Source organism: Danio rerio, chromosome 16, assembly GCF_052040795.2.
Source record: "Danio rerio strain M-AB ecotype USA chromosome 16, GRCz13ab, whole genome shotgun sequence".
In the NCBI taxonomy this organism is placed as follows: domain Eukaryota; kingdom Metazoa; phylum Chordata; class Actinopteri; order Cypriniformes; family Danionidae; genus Danio; species Danio rerio.
In genome coordinates, this window is record NC_141036.1 from 49,013,799 (window position 1) to 49,034,830 (window position 21,032).

General features: G+C 36.6%; 2 protein-coding genes across 7 annotated transcripts in view; both read left to right on the forward strand.

Moving 5' to 3' along the window:
• adam22 (ADAM metallopeptidase domain 22) overlaps window positions 1-19,762 on the forward strand; it is a 130,623-nt gene extending 110,861 nt beyond the window's left edge. For 2 of the 5 annotated variants that reach the window (XM_087287689.1, XM_087287691.1), the window contains 5 exons: window positions 746-946; window positions 5,118-5,218; window positions 5,312-5,378; window positions 11,962-12,085; window positions 14,262-19,762. In XM_087287689.1, the coding sequence (XP_087143815.1) occupies window positions 746-946; window positions 5,118-5,218; window positions 5,312-5,378; window positions 11,962-12,085; window positions 14,262-14,282 (514 nt within the window). In that variant the 3' untranslated portion in view covers window positions 14,283-19,762. Of the gene's footprint in view, window positions 1-745; window positions 947-5,117; window positions 5,219-5,311; window positions 5,379-8,813; window positions 8,901-11,961; window positions 12,086-14,261 lie in introns of all 5 variants that reach the window. The other 3 variants (XM_087287690.1, XM_087287692.1, XM_087287693.1) reach the window with 2 other exon arrangements.
• Window positions 1-21,032, forward strand: part of dpy19l1l (dpy-19-like 1, like (H. sapiens)) — a 754,017-nt gene that overhangs the window by 600,907 nt on the left and 132,078 nt on the right. The window lies entirely within an intron of this gene.

Here is a 21,032-nt window from a genome sequence, read left to right on the forward strand (position 1 = left end):
TTTGACACTCCTGTTATTCAGCAATGTTTAAGTTTACAATCATTTTACTTTTTAGAGAAGATTGCAAACATTTATTGTTGATTTGATAATTTGCCTGTAATGAGGGATTTATAAAACATAGTCCTCGCTCTAGATTTGGTCACACAACGACATGAAGTTGAGTTAATAAAGCATTTATTAACATATATAGTAACCATTACTATATGCCTGAATAATAAAATATATAAATGATCATTTGAATAGTTTTTTAATCATTTAATTACTCATTTTGAATTATCTTAAAAGCCACCACCTACTCTTAAATACAAATGGTTTATAAGAATTGCAATACTGAATTTAGTAATGAATAATTTATAAGTAATAAAGTATGATATAGTACAATTATTAGGCACATTTCACATGCTTATTAGTCAAGCTTACAGCATTTGTAGCTGTATTTATAAACTGCTCCTTAACGTCTGTTAATGTAGAGATAATGCTTAATGAATTAACCATTTGCTAATGCTTAATAGATGATTCATAGTGTGTAGTTATACCGCAGAATTTATTCTAAAGTTAAGTATTTAGCAACATTATAATATGATTTCTATTTATTTTGTCCTTGTTGAATAAAATATGAGTTTCTTTAAAATAATAAACACGCTGACCCCAGACTTTTAAACGTATTTGTATCCTGCACAGATTTTTGTTGTTTGACAGTATTCCTAGCCCCGTTTTTCAGATCAAACCTTCTTGTGTTTGTCAGGCCGATGCCTCCGGGAGATTATGTGAAGAAGCCTGGAGATGCTGATTCTCTGTACAGTGATATGCCGCAGGGCGTCAGCTCCAACTCCGGCAGCAGCTCCAAGAAGAGGTCTGCTTACCTGTCTCACCTCCAGATCAACACCTGCTCTTTCACCCCCTCTATCCCCTCCATCAGCCAAAACATCTCTCTGTTCGGCTTCAGGTGTGCTTCATCTCCATCTCCATCCTCATCTTCATTGCTTTGCCTGCTCTGAAAACTGACAGATCTTAAGAACAAACATGACAGTTTATTTTGAGAGCAGTTTTCTTTCATTTAAGCAGGTCATATGATGCTTTGATTTCTTTTCATTTAGTACTGAATGCATCTATATGGGGGTGGCACGGTGGCTCAGAGCAAGAAAGTCGCTGGGCCAGGTGGCATTTCTGTGTGGAGTTTGCATGTTCTCCCCGTGTTCTTCCCGGGTTCTCCCTGGGTTTCCTCCACAGTTCAAAATCATGCGGTATAGGTGAATTGAAGAAACCTAATTGGTTGTAGTGTGTGTATGAGTGTTTCCCAGCACTGGGTTACGGCTGGAAGGGCATCCGCTGCGTAAAACATATGCTGGAATAGTTGGCGGTTCAGTTTCGCTGTGGCGACCTCTGAAATAAAGATTAAGCCGGAAAAAAATAATGAATAAATGTACTGTATCTATATGGATATAAGTTCATTGTCTCCCACTAAAAGGCAATTGTGACCCTTTATCACAAAACCAGAAATAAGTGTAATAAAAGATTTATGCTTCATCTGAAAAAAATAAGCTTTTTATGGATGTATAGTTTGTTATATGGCAAGAAATAACTATTTCAAAATCTGAGGGTTTAAAAAAAATCACAATACTGAGAAAATCCCATTTAATTGTTTCCAAATTCCACTCATAGCAATGCATATTACAAATCAAAACTTACTTTTTGATAGATTTATGGAAATTAATGTAATAAATATTACTAAAACTAAATATCTTCATGGAACCTGATCTTTATCATTTTGACACATTTTGGGCTGTTTGTAAATATTTATCCATGCAACATAGAATTGTTTTTTGGATCCAGAGCCACATTTATTCTACATCAGAGATCAAGATCCAGATGCTGGTTTTGCACCTAAAGGCGCATGCACAGAAAGAAGGCTTCAGTAAATTATAGTGTTTCAACAGTTGCAAACCATATGTGTCTTTAACACTCCATTTAAGGCCAGTCTCCATAACAGGAAAATACTTTATAACTCACAATTGTAATTATTATAATTTGTTTTTTAATCTCATAAAACTTTTTCTCAGAATTATTTCTCACAATTGCCTGACATAAACTTGGGGTAATAAAAACATTTTATTTCTCAGAATTGCGATATAAAGTCATAATTCTGAATTGTGACATTTCTGAATTCTGACATTATATCACACAATTGTGACTTTGTTTTTCAGAATTGTGGGTTTATATTTAGCAATTTTTAATTAATTACTCGTAATTTCGAGTTAACTGCTTACAATTGAGAAAAAAGTCCGAATTATGAGTTTGTGTCACACAATTCTGAGATAATTTTGGTTATTTAGTGGTGGGAACAGGCTTGCATAGTTTCAACAGTTACAAACTAAAAATGTGAAATATTTAATCAAAGCCAGCCTTGAACTGATCTGAAAAAACAACAACACCATTATTAACTTTTTGTGCTTTAGAAGCTGAAACTTGTGTTTGAGGATCCTTATGTTTCTACATTTTCAACATGTTATAATTATGTACATTTATAAACCTCTTCGAGTACACACAATAACAAAATATTGCCTTTTTAAGATAACATCATATGACCTCATTAGTAACATAAGACATCAGTGCGTATCTGTGCAAATCTGAAGATTGTTTTAGACAGTGTGATCTCTTCTTAAAAGCTAGAAAAGAAGCAATTGAGACTCGAGAAACATCTCATAAGCTAAAAGGCATTTTGATTTCGATTTTGTCAAGAAGATACAAATGAGATCTCATCTTTTTCTTCCTTTCATAATCGGCAAGTTCCTGCTCTTGAGTTGTATTATTAAAGAATTTGTGTTTTATTTGGCACAGACGTTTAAAAAAAGTGTGCAGTTCCTTCCACAGGACACCATTTTTAGTCAAGATTTGCAGGTTTTTATTCCTTCCTTGATGACTTCTCTGCTGCAGGTTTGTGCTGTTTGTGACTGTCTGTTTTTCTCTCTATTTTTGGTAATTGTTAGTTTTTCTGGCTCTTTTATCATTAATGCTGGTGCAGTAGGTAAATCTGTGTCTTCATGGTGTCATTTCTTCATGATTTCATGCTCATTTTCGCTCATCTCGGCATGTTTGTTCTGCTCATCAAAGTCATGTGGGTCATTCCTGCTTTACAGTACATTTTATTCAGTTTATTTATTTGTATAGAAAGAAATCACTATAAATTTACACTGGCGTTTAAATGAACAAGGCTTTAAAACAAGTGAAGATGCTTTGTTTGTTGTTGCCAGAGTAGCCAGTGCATTTGCTGTAAAGGCACAGCAGCTTTATTGCATGTTATTTTTAAAAAATATATATTTTTTAACATTAAACTTTTTTTTAAGTAAGGAAAAGAAAAAGCCATGCACAATAACTTAATTGGATAGTTTAAGCCAAAATTTGTATTTACTCACCCTCAAGAGGTTCCAAGCCTTTTTTTAAATTTATTTGAAAGAGATATTTAAATACAATGTTTAACCCTCATGCACTGTTGGGGATGTTTTACTCCACTCTAGGGTGATATCGAAATGATACTGTGAAATACACAGTCTTTGTTTTTGTTAGGGTTGCACCGATGCCATTTTTTGGACCGATCCGATCTCGATACCAAAATTCTAAGTATTGACCAATATAGATCCGATCCTGATACTGTGCCTTTTTTTAAGCATAATACAGTTTCTGTAATTCTGGTGTTGAACTCAAATAATATATCCTCTTCAGTATAAAAACAGACCTATAGGCCTACTGTATATGGCAGACGGCACAATCTAACTAAAAACATGATGCTTGCGGTAAACTAGGCGACAGTATATTATTCAAGCATTCGTTACGACATTGATCTGTTATGGTCCAGCTTATGTTTTAAGATTTTTACAATTTTTCTTTGAAATATGCAATAGGCTACCACTATTGACTCTAATGATTGGTAAAATAACCAGCCTTTTAGCAAAGTCTGATATTTTAGGTTTGACGCAGACTAACCTAAACACTCTGAGGCGAGTTTTACTGAATAATCCCTCATCAAATGTTATCGGAGAAATTTCAAAACGAGGTATGTTTTAGCACCAAAACTGGTCTGTTAAATAAAATATTAATATAAATTAAATTACAGTGAAATATTCAGTGTTTCAGTAGGTGAAACAATTTTCTGTTAATGACCATATTGCGCCCGTCAGTTTCACCTTTATTAATTTTACTTTCTAGTGCCTTTATGGCTTAGTTGGCTTAAACACACAACATATAGCACATGTGCAAGATCGGATTTGAATGGGTACCAGCTTGCTGATACCCAATGCACAAAAACTAATAACGCGTCAAAAGCAATGTTGTTACTAATCATTCACATGTCAACACTGTGATAAAAGGTAAAAAAAAAATCCAGTCGACAATTATTTTTATACTGAAAATAAGTCATTTTTTGTTTTTTTTTCTCCACCAAGTAGGTGACATAATTTTTAACCTTGGCAAGTAAAGAGTTAAAATCCTGTAATTTCTTAAACATTCAGTAGTTCTGATCAGGTTGATTGAGGTTGATTGACAGATTTATGCAAAAGTAAAATTGAAAATACATATTTATCTAATGCATTGTTACAGTCGTTTATGTTTTCATCCCTAACTAAACGAAAGGGTAGTACATTTAAACAGTGCACGATGGTTAAAACAGGGTAACCATTATAAAGGTATTTACATAGTAGAACAAAAACAATTATGTCATTGGTTACCAGTTTCCAACATTTTTCAAATTTTGTGTTTAACAGAAAAAAAAAAACTTAAACAGATTTGGGACAAATGAAGGTTGAATAAATGATTACAGAATTTTCAGTTTTGGGTGAACTATCCCTTTAATCCCTAAGCCAATTATCCATCTCAGATGTTGGAATGGGGCATCCAGACATCCAGATATCACCCATGTTCACTTAATTACAATATTATAATAAAATAATGATTTCTTTCTTTAATAACATTGAGCTTAATATTTTATTCAATACACGATAGGAAGATTAATATGTTCTGCTTGGTAGGAATGACCCATGTGGCATCTCAGTCATTTGCTTTCCCTTTGCAAAACCCTTTTAATATCCGTAAGTAATGAACTTGAACCATTCTTTGGTCTAAAGATCGAATGGTCTGTCTCACTCCTGGAGTGAAAGAATCCCAGATGCCAAGCACATCTCTGACGTCTGTGAAAATGGACGACCCAGAAGCAACTCGTGGCAAGGTAACCCATACATTCATCCTCTCTAAATTATAGAGCTTGAATTAGATTGATTTCAGTGTTCAAGTCATGTGTTGTCTTTGTCTGTTACTGCAGGAAACATCACAGGTACCCGCAAGAAGCTTAAAGGAAAGAAGTTCCGTGCTCGCTCCAACTCCACAGAGTAAGAGAAGTCTTTACCACAAACACAGGCTAAACTCTATGCCATGTGTATCAGTGTGTAAATGTCTTGATGAATTTGATGATATGTGTTTGTTGGTGCAATGCATTGGTTAAATCTCTGGAAAGAACAGCACGCTGAAACTGACCTGCACGTCTGTCATTAACTGTATGGACACAATGGATTGTGATTTCAGCTTGATGCTTGTGTCTGCAACTGAAATCAAACGCATGTGACAAATAACTAAACTAACTACTAACTAAAAAAAACAAAAAAAAAACATGAAGCTTACCTACACAAATACTATGTTTTATTGTAATGTTCATTAAAATCTTAAGCAAGATATTCAAAAATATTAGTAAGAGACATCGTACTTCCACAATGTGTTTGACCAGTGAACAGGTTGATGGTTATGGAAAAGTTCTGCTAAATTTAAAGGAAGAGTTCACAGAAAAATTAACACACTGTCATCATTTATTAAAATATTATTTTATTAAGTTTTGCTCGCGTTTAATGCTTTGTGACTAAATACTATAACTATAATCTTTTGGTTTGATGTAGCACTTCAAAAACTCAACATAGGCTCATTCTGAAAATGTAGCCCTATTTACGTTTCTGGAGTAAATGATGTAGCCAGAGCTACATATGGCTGCATTTCATCTTTAAAAGGAACGTTACAGGGCTATCGGTCGGTTGGTTAGTCAGTGAGTCAACAGCGGCCTCTGTTGGATTTACGCGAGAAGAGCAGGCAGGCATGAATGGCACTCACGAGAGAATTTTGAGATCACAAAAAGCGTGCAAAGGGGTCTCTGGTGGATTTGCAAAATAAACGTAGCTCCTGGGATGTATTTTGCTCTCCAGAAATGTATATAGGCAGGCCCGTGCAGAGACTGTCCAAAAGGCATGTGCAGGGTAAATTTTCTGAAAAGGGCGGGGTGGGGGGGGGTTGTTGTTGTTGTCGTCGTTGCGCGCGCGTACTGAAGAGCGGTGTTGTAGCGTGTGTACTCAAGAGCGGTATTGTCGTGCGCCTACTGAAGGGGGGGGGGGGGGGGTGGGCACTTTTGATCATTTTGGAAGGGCACTTTCTATCCAAGACTAAAAAGGGCATGTGGGCACAGGTTGAGCCCTATGTGTGCACGTGCCTGTATATAGGGCTATGTAATCAGAATGAGCCTGGGATGTAAAAACTAGTAAACCAATGAGATTGGTACTTTTGCCATCACATTTGCCAAAGTCAGTTACTAAAAATAAGGAGACAGTCATAAAGTACAAAGTTATACTGATAATATAACTTGTTAACAAGTTTTTAATGATTTATGAAGGAATTCTAATGCTTTGTTTCATTATTTCATCTTCATTTACAAGTAGCAGGATATTTACAGATACTGTATATTTCTGTCCGTTCACATCCCGTCCCTTTGTGCTCCCTGGCGGCATCGCCACAAACTGCTATTATACCTAAAAACATTTTAATAATCCCTTTATCCTGTGGCGGCACCACATGTGGTGGTAGTGGTCATTTTGAACTGTCACCCACTGTAAAAAATAGGAGTTTATTCATCAAACGCTAAGCTAGCCACTGTCTGTGAACGTTTTTAAAAATGCTGACTTATGAGAATAGTACAAATTATTCACCTTTAGTACCCACAGTATCTTACCTCTGCAGGCTGAGGTTGTTTCTGGACATGGCACTCAAAATGTTCCCTGCATTAAGGTGAATGACAGTGAAGCAGATGTGCAGCTGAAATTGATGCTGATGATACACAGAGCAACTTTTTGTGCAATGTTGCTGGGCAGTTTTGCAGAGCGATGTTGCTTGAGTACTTTTTTATTAAGAATAGGCAATATTGGATCTGTAACCCATTGCCCTAATTAGTTACCCACTGTCTCACCATCATTTCCCAAAGTGCTCAAAAAGTCGTATATGTGTATCATTAGCATGAGAGTTGCCTTTTTTCCCCACACAGAGAACATCACATGAAGAGAAAGTACACGCAAGCATTAACTATTGTATTTGATATGTAACCAATGTAACGGAGGCCAGCTAGCAAAGTGCTATGCTGGTAAACCTCACTCCTCTAACCTCAAAAGGTGCTCTAGTGACAGATGTCTTCAGTCTTAAGCCTCCTTTTTAGAGCAACCGACTCCAGGTTTAGGGGGGTGAGAGTGTAACACAGGCCAGCTAGCGAAGTGCTATGCAGTTAAACCTCACTCCTCTGACCTCAAAAGGTGCTAGCGATAGACATTAGAAGCCATGGTTTTTAGCCTCCTTGTTAGAGCTATAAACTCCCATAATAAGAATCGCCGGTTCTATCACAGCTCAGACCGGGTTGGTTGCAATAGGACCAGTGAGTTACACTTGGGGGCTCATCCGGGATGGAAGTGAGGTTTAGAAGGGTTACTGTAACAGAGGGCAGCTAGTGAAGTGCTGTGCAGGTAAACCTCACTCCTCTGACCTCAAAAGTTCTAGCGACAGACGCTAGAGGCCATGGTCTTTAGCCTCCTTGTTGGAGCAATCAACTCCCATAAAAAGAATCGCCAGTTTGATCCCAGCTCAAACCGAGTTGGGTGCAGTAGAACCAGTGGGATACATGTGGGGGCTAGTCCGGGATAGGTAAGGTTTAGGGGGGTGAGTATAACGGAGGCCAGCTAGTGAAGTGCTGTGCAGATTAACCACACTCCACTGACCTCTAAAGGTGCTCTAGCAACAGACACTAGAAGCCATGGTCTTTAGCCTCCTTGTTAGAGCAACCAACTCCCATACAAAGAATGGCTGGTTCGATGCCAGCTCAGACCGGGTTGGGTGCAATGGGACAAATGGGTTACACCGATATTATCAATTAAAATGTATTCAAGTATAAATATTGTTAACCATTTTTTTGTTAAACCAAAACTTTCCAGGCTTTTCCATGTCAAAATTCCATGACTATTCCAGGTTTTCAAGGCAGCAGTTTATAACATGTGCTTTTACCTGTATGTAAGGCAATCAGGACCAATTTATTTTAGTCCTAATTGCCATCCATACAGTTTAATCTCGTCAATACAATATGTATTATATGTAAACATCAGACTTAAATTTTTATACATTAACAGTGTTTGTTCAAACTTGGCACCAATCAGATTTCACTGGTTAAAGACATTTGGCCTCTATCTCCGTCCAAACTACAAGTTTTCACAATAGCTGAATTTTTGTAGCCTTATTTTTTTCCATCCAGCATAATATCTAAGAGCCGCAAAGCTTGATGATATCTGTGTAGGTGCTGAAGTCTGATCTCTCTCTCACCTGCATCATGGACTGTAAGCAATGTCAGTGCTGCTGCTGTCTTTTACCGACTTCCTTCTTTCTTCAATCTCTCCTGTGCTTTTTCTTCTTTTCCCACCCTTCCCTCTCTCCTTCTCTCTGTTCACCATCACTCCTTCTCCGTCCTCCTCCTGCAGGTATTTAACCCCTTGCGTCAAATCAGAATATTATGTAACTAAATGGGTAGAAGATGTGAATAAAAACACTGAAGGACCTTACATTAGGTACAATATCAACAGCCTACATTGTATATATGTCCCCTATCCATTAATTTCTCTCTTCAGTCATTTGTTTCCCTAATAAAATACTATTTTTTTCAGAGATGAGACCTGAGAGTTAGGGTTTTAGGAGAAATCCCTGTCAGAAATACCCAAAATTCATTCATTTCAGTGTATTTGTTTCCTTTCGATACTCTCAACATGGATTATTTTATTCAACAAGTCATCAACAGAAAGAAAACAACCTTCAATATTCGAGTAAATGTAGTGCACTGTATATGCACGAACATTTCTGCAGCTACAAGGATTAACATCCAGAGTTTTCATGAGCCATAAGTGTTTGTCCTGAGAAGTCTTCCATTCATACTTCACAATACAGTCATGTAACTGATGGTTGTCTTTGAAGGAGACAGAAGGCATTTGATAATCAGTGTAAACATCAGTAATCATGAGATGCAAGTATACAGGAATGCCTTTCATATGGTCATCGTACTAAACCAAGATTAGATTTCATTCCAAAATCAACAGGAAAAAATACACTTTTTGTTGCACTGTGACATTTTAAATAACAAATAGGGATGTTTAATCCCAAATTATCATAACTATAATGAATTATTAACTTAAGAATGGTTTTATTCCTTAAAGATCTGATAATGTTTCTTCCCTAATTTAAATAAAATGATTCCCATTTAGGATATTTTCATTTGTTACACTAAAAAAAAAAAAAAAAAAAGTCTGTTAATTAGCAGTTTCCGTATAGTTTATTTACGGTTGTGAATAGCATTATTGGACTTTGATCTCTGCTCTGTTGAGTTTTAATGTTGAAAATTCAACTCTACAGTTTAACAAAATGAATTTTATTGAAATTTTAGTTGTTAATATGATGTATAAAAAATAATATATTAAGAAATAAGTCTAGAACTAAAGTTGTTGTAAGTAGAACACCAACCTAAACAATCTATCATTTTAAACTATTAAGAATGTAAATAAAAGTCACTTTTTTTTACTTTTCAAAGTTAAAGATTCAATCAAGGTCCCATAATGCAATTCAAAAACATAAATAAATAAATGGGAAAAAATAAAAACATGAATCACAAAATACAAAAAAAAAAAAACTGCTAATTAACACGTTTTTTTTTTTTTTTACAGTGTATCATTGAAAATCAGGTTTATTCCACAAAATATTGCTTTCAAAACTTTTCTGAAGATATTGGGTGTTATGTTGTCTAAAAATGGATGCAACCATGTCTGAAAACAACATGCCATCTTTATGTTAGTTTATGCAAAATAAAGATCTAAATGTGAACTTTTTTAAATTTGGAAGAAATGTCAGTAGTTTACAGAATATTCCCAGCAGGCACATTACATCAACATGCTGTTGTACCCCAGCGTTGTGGGGACGTTGCATCTTGTTTGGAAATAAAAATCAGATTGATGTCTGGACCCAACATCAGGCTGATGTCAAAGTCCAGCTTCCAACCTAAAATCAACCAAATATCAACGTCTAATGATGGTACAGTTTAACGTTGTATAGACGTTACCACTATGACGTCTATCAGACGTTGGATTTTGGTTGCCATACCTGATGAATAAATGTCAATATTTGACGTCAATATTGCGTTGGTTTGCAGTAGGTAGTGCTGTCACCTCACAGCAAGAAGGTCGCTGGTTCGAACCTCAGCTCAGTTGGCGTTTCTGTGTGGAGTTTACGTGTTCTCCCTGTCTTCGCGTGGGTTTCCTCCGGGTGCTCCGGTTTCCCCCACAGTCCAAAGACATGCGGTACAGGTGAATTGGGAAGGCTAAATTGTCCGTAGTGTATGAGTGTGTGTGTGAATGTGTGTGTAGATGTTTCCCAGAGATGGGTTGCGGCTGGAAGGGCATCCACTGCATAAAAAGTGGCTGGATAAGTTGGCGGTTCATTCCGCTGTGGCGACCCCGGATTAATAAAGGGACTAAGCCGACAAGAAAATGAATGAATGAATTGCTTTGGTTTTAGATGTTGGCTCGACGTTGGATTAATGATCACTTTCCAACACAACCTAAAAATAACCAAATATCAACGTCTAATGATGTAACAGCTTGACATTGTGTGGACTTTACCACTATGACATCTATCAGACGTTGGATTTTGGTTGCTATACCTGACGAATAAATGTCAATATTTGACGTCAACATGGCGTTGGTTTAGGATGTTGGCTCGAAGTTGTATTTTGGTCACTTTCCAACACAACCTAAAAATAACCAAATATCAACGTTATTAGACGTCAAAATAACATTGTTCTTAGAAGATGACTAGACATTGAATTTTGGTCACCTGACGTCACGTCCTAAATCTAACCTTATATTAACATCTTATGATGTTGTGAGCCTGCTGGGATTTTGTTTTACTCAAACACCTAACTTTTAAACTCAAGCTGAGGGTTTTCAAATATTCACTTGATTTTTATGACACGCAATTGGTTAATCAATACAAAAATCACGTGACCTTTTTTCCTTTTGATTTTGGATGTAAAAGTGTGTTTTGGTGACGTTCACTCAGGTGCTCTGTGTATATCCTTGTGTTTGTTCATCAGTGTGTGTACATAAAAACCCAAATGAGCCTCATTAATTGTAGTTAAAGCTCTGTTTTTATTTATTTTGATTCATTATGATTTGTGATTCACTGTTCAGTCCCGCTCACACACTCCTCTCTGCATGCCGGCTGCTGTGTAACCTGTGTTGCTTTTGCGCTCTATGATGTCATCATCGTACGGCTGCCGTAGTCTCTGTGTGGATGATCACATGTGTCTGTCCTGATCACCTCATCATGTCCGCCATGTTTGTAAGCCCACATGACGTCTGGTATGTTTGTTCGTTAAACATCCCAGCTTCACTCTCCACTAAGTGGGTATTTTTGTGGCAAGGACTGATGAAGTTAGTGATTTTGGATGATGGTTTGCTTTTGGAAACACTCCCTCTGACCTCTTCAAGGGGTCAGAGGTGACAGCTCCATGTTTGTTCTGGATCTTGACGCAGTTGTCTGGTTTGTACACTTCAGTGTTAATGTCAGATCTCTGTGATCCCACAGGACGCTGTCACCAGCCAAATCACCCACCTCTTCAACAGGCTCCATCGCCTCCAGCCGGAGATACCCCTACCCCATGCCTCCCCTTCCAGACGAGGAGAGGAAGGCCAACAGACAGAGTGCCAGGGTACGTCGACACCGCTTTGTTTGCATTTAGCAGATTTATTATTATGTAAATGTCAATACAGTTGAAGTCAGAATTATTAGCCCTCCTGTGAATATTTCCCAAATTATATATATATATATATATATATATATATATATATATATATATATATATATATATATATATATATATATATATATATATATATATATATATATATATATATATATATTTATTTATTTATTTATTTATTTTATTTTATTTATTTTTTTTTTCGAGTGGGTAGTTTTTTTCATAGGGACCAACTATTATGATTCAGGGTTTATCAAGCTGCATTTTGTTTGCTATTATCTAAGAAGCGGCTATAGAAACATATGCATTTCACTATGGAAAGTCTGTCCAGTGATTATATTAGAGTACTTGGTAGATTTAACAAAAGTGAAGTCAGGAGAGTTTAAGGGTCAGTTCTAAGAAGTTTGAAACAAGTGTTGTGCAATGTGCAATTATTGGATTTTTTTTTTTATGAAAATGTAAATGCAAATATTTTGAGAGAAAAAAAATCAGCTTTTTAGGCTGACGTCTGCCTGAAGATTATTGTAATAATCATAAGTGAGCAGTTTTTGACTTTTTATTATTTAGAGAATCTGAAATATTTTAAGACAAACTTCAAAAATTAAAGATGATTTAGTATTTAAAAATGTTTTATTTTGAATATTTTTTAAATAAATTGGTCTTACACTTCTATTTTCTGATTTTTCATAGTATATATATGTATTAATTCTGGTACTTTCACCCTAAACACAGGCATATCAACCATTTGGTAGAGGCTGATATTTTAGAAATGATGGCATGTGTTGACAAATAAATGCAAGTTCTGGGGTCCGTTCTTCGTACCTCGCTTAAATGATCTAAGATGATTTGGCAGATCCTGGATCTTTTAATCTTGATAACTGATCTCTCGCTAATTTGGATCTTCAAACAAGTTCGCGAATCAGATTAGAATGTCTGGATAAACTGATCTGAGATCGCTGCGTGTGTTGTGAAGGACAGATCTATCGATCCTCGAAATCATGATCAGCAATGCAACGATTGGCTGATGGCACAACAGCGTAATGACATCATCTGATTAATATTCAATTATCCATGTGAGTAAAATTACATCAAATTAGCAGTAAACGGTTTGCTAAATATGACACGCAATAACTATCCACATTTGTTGTGAGCTGCAGGCTTTACACTTTCATGTGTCAAGAGTATTCATCATGTATTTCAATGCAAATCAATGTATTGAGTTCTACATTTAGAAAATATTTTCTTTATTGTAGTAGCCGGGTTTTTAATCGCTGTATGGAATAACTGTATGTTTACAAAAGCATTTTGATATTGGTAAAGGCATCTGCAACTTTTGTGAAGCATAATCACTGGCATATTAACTGTTAAAACATGTTTATGATTGCATTAATGTATTATTATTATTTTTTTTAAAGTCACATATTGTACATTTCTATTATCATACACAAATTGTACTAAAGCGATCTAAAAAGTTAATATCAATATGTTTTCTCTTTGCACCACCAGGTGGCAGTCTTTGTACTTTCATTTCGGGGGTGCAGATTGCATAAGTTTTATTAATATATATAACTTTATTTATTTTATTAATAATTTTAACTTTATATATAGTTAAAAAATATTTACTGTTTTCCCAAGTTTATATAACTACTACTGTAAGAAAATATCAGAATTCGGTACTTTCTCTATTATCTTTGTTTTGAACTGACCCGATCTAATCCTGTTTATATGAATTGTACCTGCTTCCGATCAGGTTTGAGCTAGCAGAACTGTTGCCATGACAACAACTCTCGGATCAGCTTTGAAGAACAAAACAATCCTGGATCGCGTCAAATTGTCTGTAACCAAATCCAGCTAACTAAGTAATCCACGTACGAAGAACGGACCCCAGAAATGCAATCCGAATTGTTTTCATGGTGCGGTAGTTAAAGGGTTAATGAAAAAGATGATATTTTGACTTGCTCAATTCTCAATTCTTAGTCCAGTAGCTGACCATTTTTTAAGGTCACTAATATTTTTTTCAGAAGATCTTTTAAAAAATATCCACAATAAAATCTCTTCATATGAATAGCTCATATCTTACATTTACAAGCATGAAGTAATTTTTTCCCCCGATGATTTGTTTCAGCTGTGGGAAACGTCAATATAAAAGAACTCCTGGAAACTGGTCTGCAAAACTCCGTAAGGACTTTCCTCTGCTTTTGTATGAATGAGAAAATGAAAACCAGTGAGAAAACAAAGGAATTGACATGGAGAAACAAAGGGACGAGTGAGTGGTCTCCTCCGATGTCTGTTCAGCATCTGTGGCATGGAGCCGTCTTTACCCTGGACGTTGAGGAGCGCGGTAACAGATTCCCATTCGTAAAACAGGACTCAGGAATACGATTTCATCACGAGACAAACCCAGAATGGCAGCCGTGCTGAGCAGATACAGAGACAACTGCAGCCACTCGCGCCCCATTAAAACCCCGCCCCCTAAACACATGCTGTCTTGTGATTGCTGCCCGGGTGCGACAAGCTCACGCAAGAGCAGGAAGTAAACTATTGTTCTGAACGCACGCTGTCACTGTAGAACCTACTGCTGTATGCATGAGAAAAACATGTTTATCCATTCCTTGTAGTGTAACGATGTACAAAAGTTTTAAGATCTTTCACTCAAGGGTGCCGCATGTATCGAAAGACAGCTCCGTAGGCTGGTAAGAATCACATTTGAAACATCCCCCCTCCTCCAAATGCATCACCACAATATCATTCAGTCCAATTCTTACACTTTCTCAGAGAATTTTGTACATATGTCATATAATTCAGAGTGAGATTGTAGTACTTTTTTTTTTTTTTCGGAAAGTGTTTTTGGTGGAACTTTTATTTTAACGTACAGAACGTCTGTCCTAAATTTACATTCGTCTCCAGCCCTAGTGCATGGTACAAGAAGAAGTGTCCTGTTTTCAGCACTTCTACTTTTAATTGGGTAGATTAAGGGATTAGTTCACCCAAAAATTCAAATGATTTCATTAATAACTCTCAATAGACAGAGATGTTCCTGAGACGTCCAGAAAAGGAACCAAAAACCGCGTCAAAACGCATCAGTTTGTTTTTTTTGAGATCTTCTGGGAGTTTCGTGTGATTGCAGTTAAACCTCTGAAGTCACATGGAATGTTTTGGCTAGGTGTTTAGTGTCTTTTTCTTATGATCATTACAGGCTGTGGAGGCTCAGAGAGCTCTCAGATTACATCTAATGTAACTTCGTTTGTGATCTGAAGATGAACGAAGGTCTCACGGGATTGGAACTAAAGGTCTGCTGTACCGCAGGACCCGACCAAATTTCTTGCAGCACAGAAATAAATTTCCGAATAAAACACGGAAGCGGTTGGTAACTTTGAACGGGAGTGAGCAGTCTAACAATATAGCGCTCCATAGTATCGACGTTATTCTGGAACAGCATATCTGTGCACAGCCAGTGCTCACGACCAGTTACCAGTGGCGGAAAGAGTACTGAAAATTCATACTCGAGTAAAAGTACCAATACATGGCCAAAAATGTAGTGCGAGTAAAAGTATATGTTGTAATTATTACTCAAAATATGAGTAAAAAGTAGACCTTAAAAAGTACTCAAGAGCAGGGAGTATTACTCTGTGAGGTAGACATGCAGTTTGTGCAGTGATGTGTAAACGTAACATTCTGTAGTGCATTCAGTTATCTTCTTATATTCCTTCCTTCGTTCATCTTGTCCTTCCTTTATTCATTTGTTTGTTCATTTTTTTTCTTTCAGTCATTTGCTCCTTTGTTCCTCCCTTTATTCATCCCACTCATGCAGTCGTTCGTTCATTCTTTTGTTCTTTCCTTCATTAGCTCCTTTGTTCATTTATTCATTCTTTCGTTCCTTTGTTCCTTCCTTCGTTTGTTCTGTCCTTCCTTAAATCCTTTCTTCCTTTATTTGGTCCTTCCTTCCATTTTTTGTTCGGCCTTTCCTTCAATCGCCCCTTCTTTACGTTCTTCTTTTGATTTATTTAGTGATTTAGTTATGGCTGTTTGGTAATTTCAGTCATCACACAGTCGACACCCTTCATCTTCTCATCAGTGATATGCAGTCTATAAACAGTCTCTGGGTCAATGCGTGTAAAGACTTTGGACATTTTTGATGCTTTCAAAAGGTTTGCTGCATTTAAAAACCCATGTCTTGAGCTAGTTCATTATGATGCGGTTTACTTTCTGTGTGTGATTTGATTGGACAGGGATCAAATTTTTCTACTTTAGCCAATCACCATCGACAAGAAAAAATAAAGTAGTGACTGCCGGTTGAAGGAAAGTATTAGAGTAAAAGTACTAATACTGCAGTAAAATATACTCAAGGGAAAGTAAAAGTACACAATTTTTAAAATTTTTAAAACTACTTAGCAAATTACAATTTCTGAGGAAAAACTACTCAATTACAGTCATTTGAGTATTTGTAATTAGTTACTGCAAACTGTACGCTTTACCAACATGCGAGAGCAAAGTGAAGATGTGCTGCCATTCAGCTTGCATTAGAAAACAGTCAGTTTACATCAAGTCTGATGTATGGGAGTCTTTTTCATTTGCCATAGATGCAAATGGAAAAAAATACTCTCTCCGTGGTGTGATGATACCTAAAAGTTCTACCCCAGTTAAAGGGCTGGAACCTCTGGTTTAAGGCGGCAATCATATCTCATCATAAAAGCGCAAACAAAACTGACATTTAGCCAACAATTCTTGCACAATCTACAGTTTTACCTGTTATCTCTCTCTTTTGGTAGTACCTAATTGAAACGAATTTCTGGAAACCAGATCTATATTTAGCAGGAACAGTCGGGCCCGGTAGAAACTTATTCTAAGCGGGCAGAGGGTGAACAAAGGCTGAATATACAACGGGTGCGGAATAAAACCTGGCAGGAGCAGGACTAAAAAAATCAGTCTTGTGCAGACCTCTAATTAGAACGACATAGGGGCGAGTAATTAATAACAGAATTAAAATTTTTGGGTGAGCTAACCCTTTAAGGTGCTAAAATAAAGCTGCAATTAAATAGAAGTAGCGACTTATTTTTTTTATTGTATTGCAACTTAAATGCAGGTCTAATAGATCAATAAATAAAGTTGTTGGGCACAGACGCAGTTCTGTATATCAGTTGCTGATATATAGCAAATACCCTGTTTACATCTGGTATTAAGATGGGTTTTTGTCAATTCAGTCACAGTATGGCTCAATTCAGGTGTAAACTTTTTTGAGGTCCACTTTGGAACACTTCAAGAGGTGGTTGTAAACCATTTGGAGAGTAAGAAAGCTCGTTTCGTCAAATGTGTTTGATTTTTTAACACAAAGCCGCAGTGTTTGGCATCATTTTTGGCTATCAGAACAGAAAACTTATTTCACAATATTAGATCAAAAGACCAGGAAAGAGCCCACACAGACTCTCATGGTGAAAACAATGAAAGTGGTGAAAAGGTTGTTAGCACAGGAATGCTCGCTGTTAACTTACTGTATGAACCGAAATACCTGGTGTGAACAGGGCCCATATGCGAGTTTCTAACTAGTTAGTAAATAGTAAAGCGTGTGATTGAGAAGAATGTTTGTTTGTATCATGCACAAGGCCTTCATTAGCCACTGTTGGTGTTTTAAATGTGTTTATTTTGCCCCTCAGTCATCTCACGTTGTTTATATGGTCTCTTAAGCGTAAGAATGTGATTTTAGCCGATTGTTTTGGGGTACTTTCCTTTTTTGTGATACATGCTGCGTTCACGAACATGACAAGAACAGATTTGCGTATCAGATTTCTCCACCTCATTTTCTGGCGGGATCGCTTTCATGGTGAATGGACAAAATTTCCAGTTTCAGATACTCCTAGTTAATTTAGCGGAAGAAAACTAGTATTAGTTATTATTTTAGTTTATTGTCATAATAGTAAACATAGCTAATGAATGGAAGCATCCCAACAGGCCCAGGACATCAACATGAGGTCAGATTGATGTTGTACCCCAATGTTTTGGCACGTTGCATGTTGGATGGAAATGAAAATCGGGTTGAGGTGAGTGTCCAACATCGGACAGACGTTAGATTTTGGTCACTTTCCAACGCAACCTAAAAACAACAAAATATCAACATCTAATGATGTTACAGCTTGACGTTACCACTATGACGTCTATCTGACATAGGATTTTGGTTGCTATACCTGACAGATAAACATTACGTCGTTGGTTTAAGATGTTGGCTTGACGTTCGATTCCATTCAATTTCCAACACAACCTAAAATCAACCAAATATCAACGTCATTTGATCTCGTTATTGGATGTCAAAAAAATGTCTTTAGATGCTGGCTAGACATTGAATTTTGATCATCTGACATTACAACCTAAATCTAACCTAATATTACCGTCTTATGGCGTTGTGTGTCTGCTGGGATTGAACATTTACGAAAATAGCTGACTTCACTTTTATCGGAATCCATCAAAATGATTTTCGCCAGAGTAAAATAAGGTGGATTTAACTAACGTGGAATTCAGAATCGATGAAGAAATAAATGTCATGTTTTACATGTGAATATGAATTAATGGTACCAACTAAACCCCGGAGATGTGCGAATGTCTGACTAAACATTTCTGTTGATGAACTATTAATGAGATTTAAATGCTGAGGTTTTCTTTAAACACAATTTCCTTGAATGAACATGTAGGTAGATTTGACATTATGAACTCACAATGCACAGTTTTCTGACTTGGTTTACAGCATGACACCGTCCACACTGCAGTATCGGTATCTCCCGGTCACGTGACCATTCGGCCTTGTTCGATTGCCTATTTCTGGTCAGTATTGTATTATTAATCATCTGTACATATAGTCTGCTGTGCGTTCAACCTGTCGGCACTGATTTTTTGCACTCTGCCTGTAATCCTCGAATAACATGATGCATATTAAGTATTTTTAAGGTAACTTTGTAAAGTCTTTGATTCCCTCCTATCCAGTATTACTACATGTACATATTTAACCCTGACGACAAATAAGTGCTTTAGAATGATTAATGCCGCAATAGGTTTTGTGCAAACTGAGGTTTTTATTTCATAAACGGATCGTCTTTGTACACTTGCCCTGTTTCTGTGTTTGTATTTGCAGTTTACGTGCAAAAGTACCACACGGACAACATTTTTCATCCACATTAACTCAACGCAAGTTTAGTTTCTTTTTGAATAACCGATCTGAAGCAATACAAGCTGCTCACTGTGACCCTGATCTGTCCGACACAAACTCGAGAGTCAGTAGAACCCGAGTCAAATGAATCGATTCACCCAAGCATCGATCTCCGATTGAAGGACACAACCAAAATACTAATGAATGTATTTAGGGAAAATCATACTTTACACATGTAAGCACCACAACACCAATGCAGGACGTGATTGTTTTGTTTGCAGCTGTACTTTACGTCTTTTTTCATGCCTTACGATTCTCTTCTGTTCACATCTGAACTGTGTTCACAGTGTTGCTGTTCATAGATTCTTCATGGCTGTTTTCTTCATTGTGTGCTGTACATAGACTGATTATTAAACGATAAAAGCTCATTTTTTCATACGGTATCCATTCAGTATTGTAATATATTTAAGATAAAAGTAAAACTTTCATTCGAATCAAGTCTCCTGTGTTCATTACAATGAATAAAAGCATCGTTCACACCAAAATAAGCAAAACATTTTAGACACAAAAAAACTGACACAAAGAATCGTTTTAGCCTGACGTTGCGACTTCCTCTATAGTACTGTATTGCTGTGTCCCACTTCACATACTATCTGTCCTAAATAGTAAGTAGAGAAAGTGTGTCCCGTAGTATGTTGAAAAGAATATGCCAAAGGTAACTTATCCGGATGGTGTATTAATGGTGTATTATGGCCTGTTTCCACTGAGTGTTACAGTACGGTGAGCTTTTATGGCCATTTCTACTGTAACATACTACTTTTTGGTATATCCTTTCCAAAGGGTACCAAAAGGCGGAGCCAGATGTGGAGCTGAACACTATTGGTTTACAGAGATGCATCACTAGCGTGTACACAAGCCAGGAGAATGAAAACAAAGGAAGCTCCATTTTTAAAAACACAGCAGAAACATTACACATCGTAATAATAAATACATTAACAAGCCATGGTCGACCTGAGCTCAAACAAACCTTATCGTCATCTTGATGAACAGCCACAAAGCCAAGAAGAAGAGCAGAATCTGCCGTGTGTTCTGATGTTGTTTATGAGGCCTCTGAGCGTGAGTGGTTTCACTATCTCGAGAAAGCTTGCTGCGCATCTATATTTGAAATAATGAACTTGAGCTCACATTAATAACATGCGCATGATTATTAAAGTGTTTCTGACATCATCAGGAATGTGCAAACACGAGAGATGAGATGTTGCATGTTGAACTGTATGTTGCATGTTGTTTTTGAACCCAAATAAGGCCTGAATGTATGTTAAGTGAGGTTTTTCTGTAACTGGTATGTGTATAAAGCATCTGTTTTTCCGAGAAGTGCTTCTCATATGATATGGAAAAGACCCGTACAGCTTTAAAATTCAAATGACGTCGGCTGAAACTTTCTCTTACACAACGCCCATCAAAATGGTACCATTGGTACCCTTTAGCAGTGGAGACACAAGCCTGAAAAAGGTGATCAGTACCGTACCACTCAGTGGAAATGAGTCATTAGTTCCATTATACAGTTAAAGTCAGAATTATTAGCCCCCCCCCCTTTGAACTTTTGTTTTCTTTTTTTTTTTTTTTTTAAATATTTCCCAAATGATGTTTAACAGAGCAAGGAAATTTTCACACCATGTTAGATAATATTTTTTCTTCTAGAGAAAGTCTTATTTGTTTTATTTTGGCTAGAATAAAAAGTTTTAAAATTTTTAAACACCATTT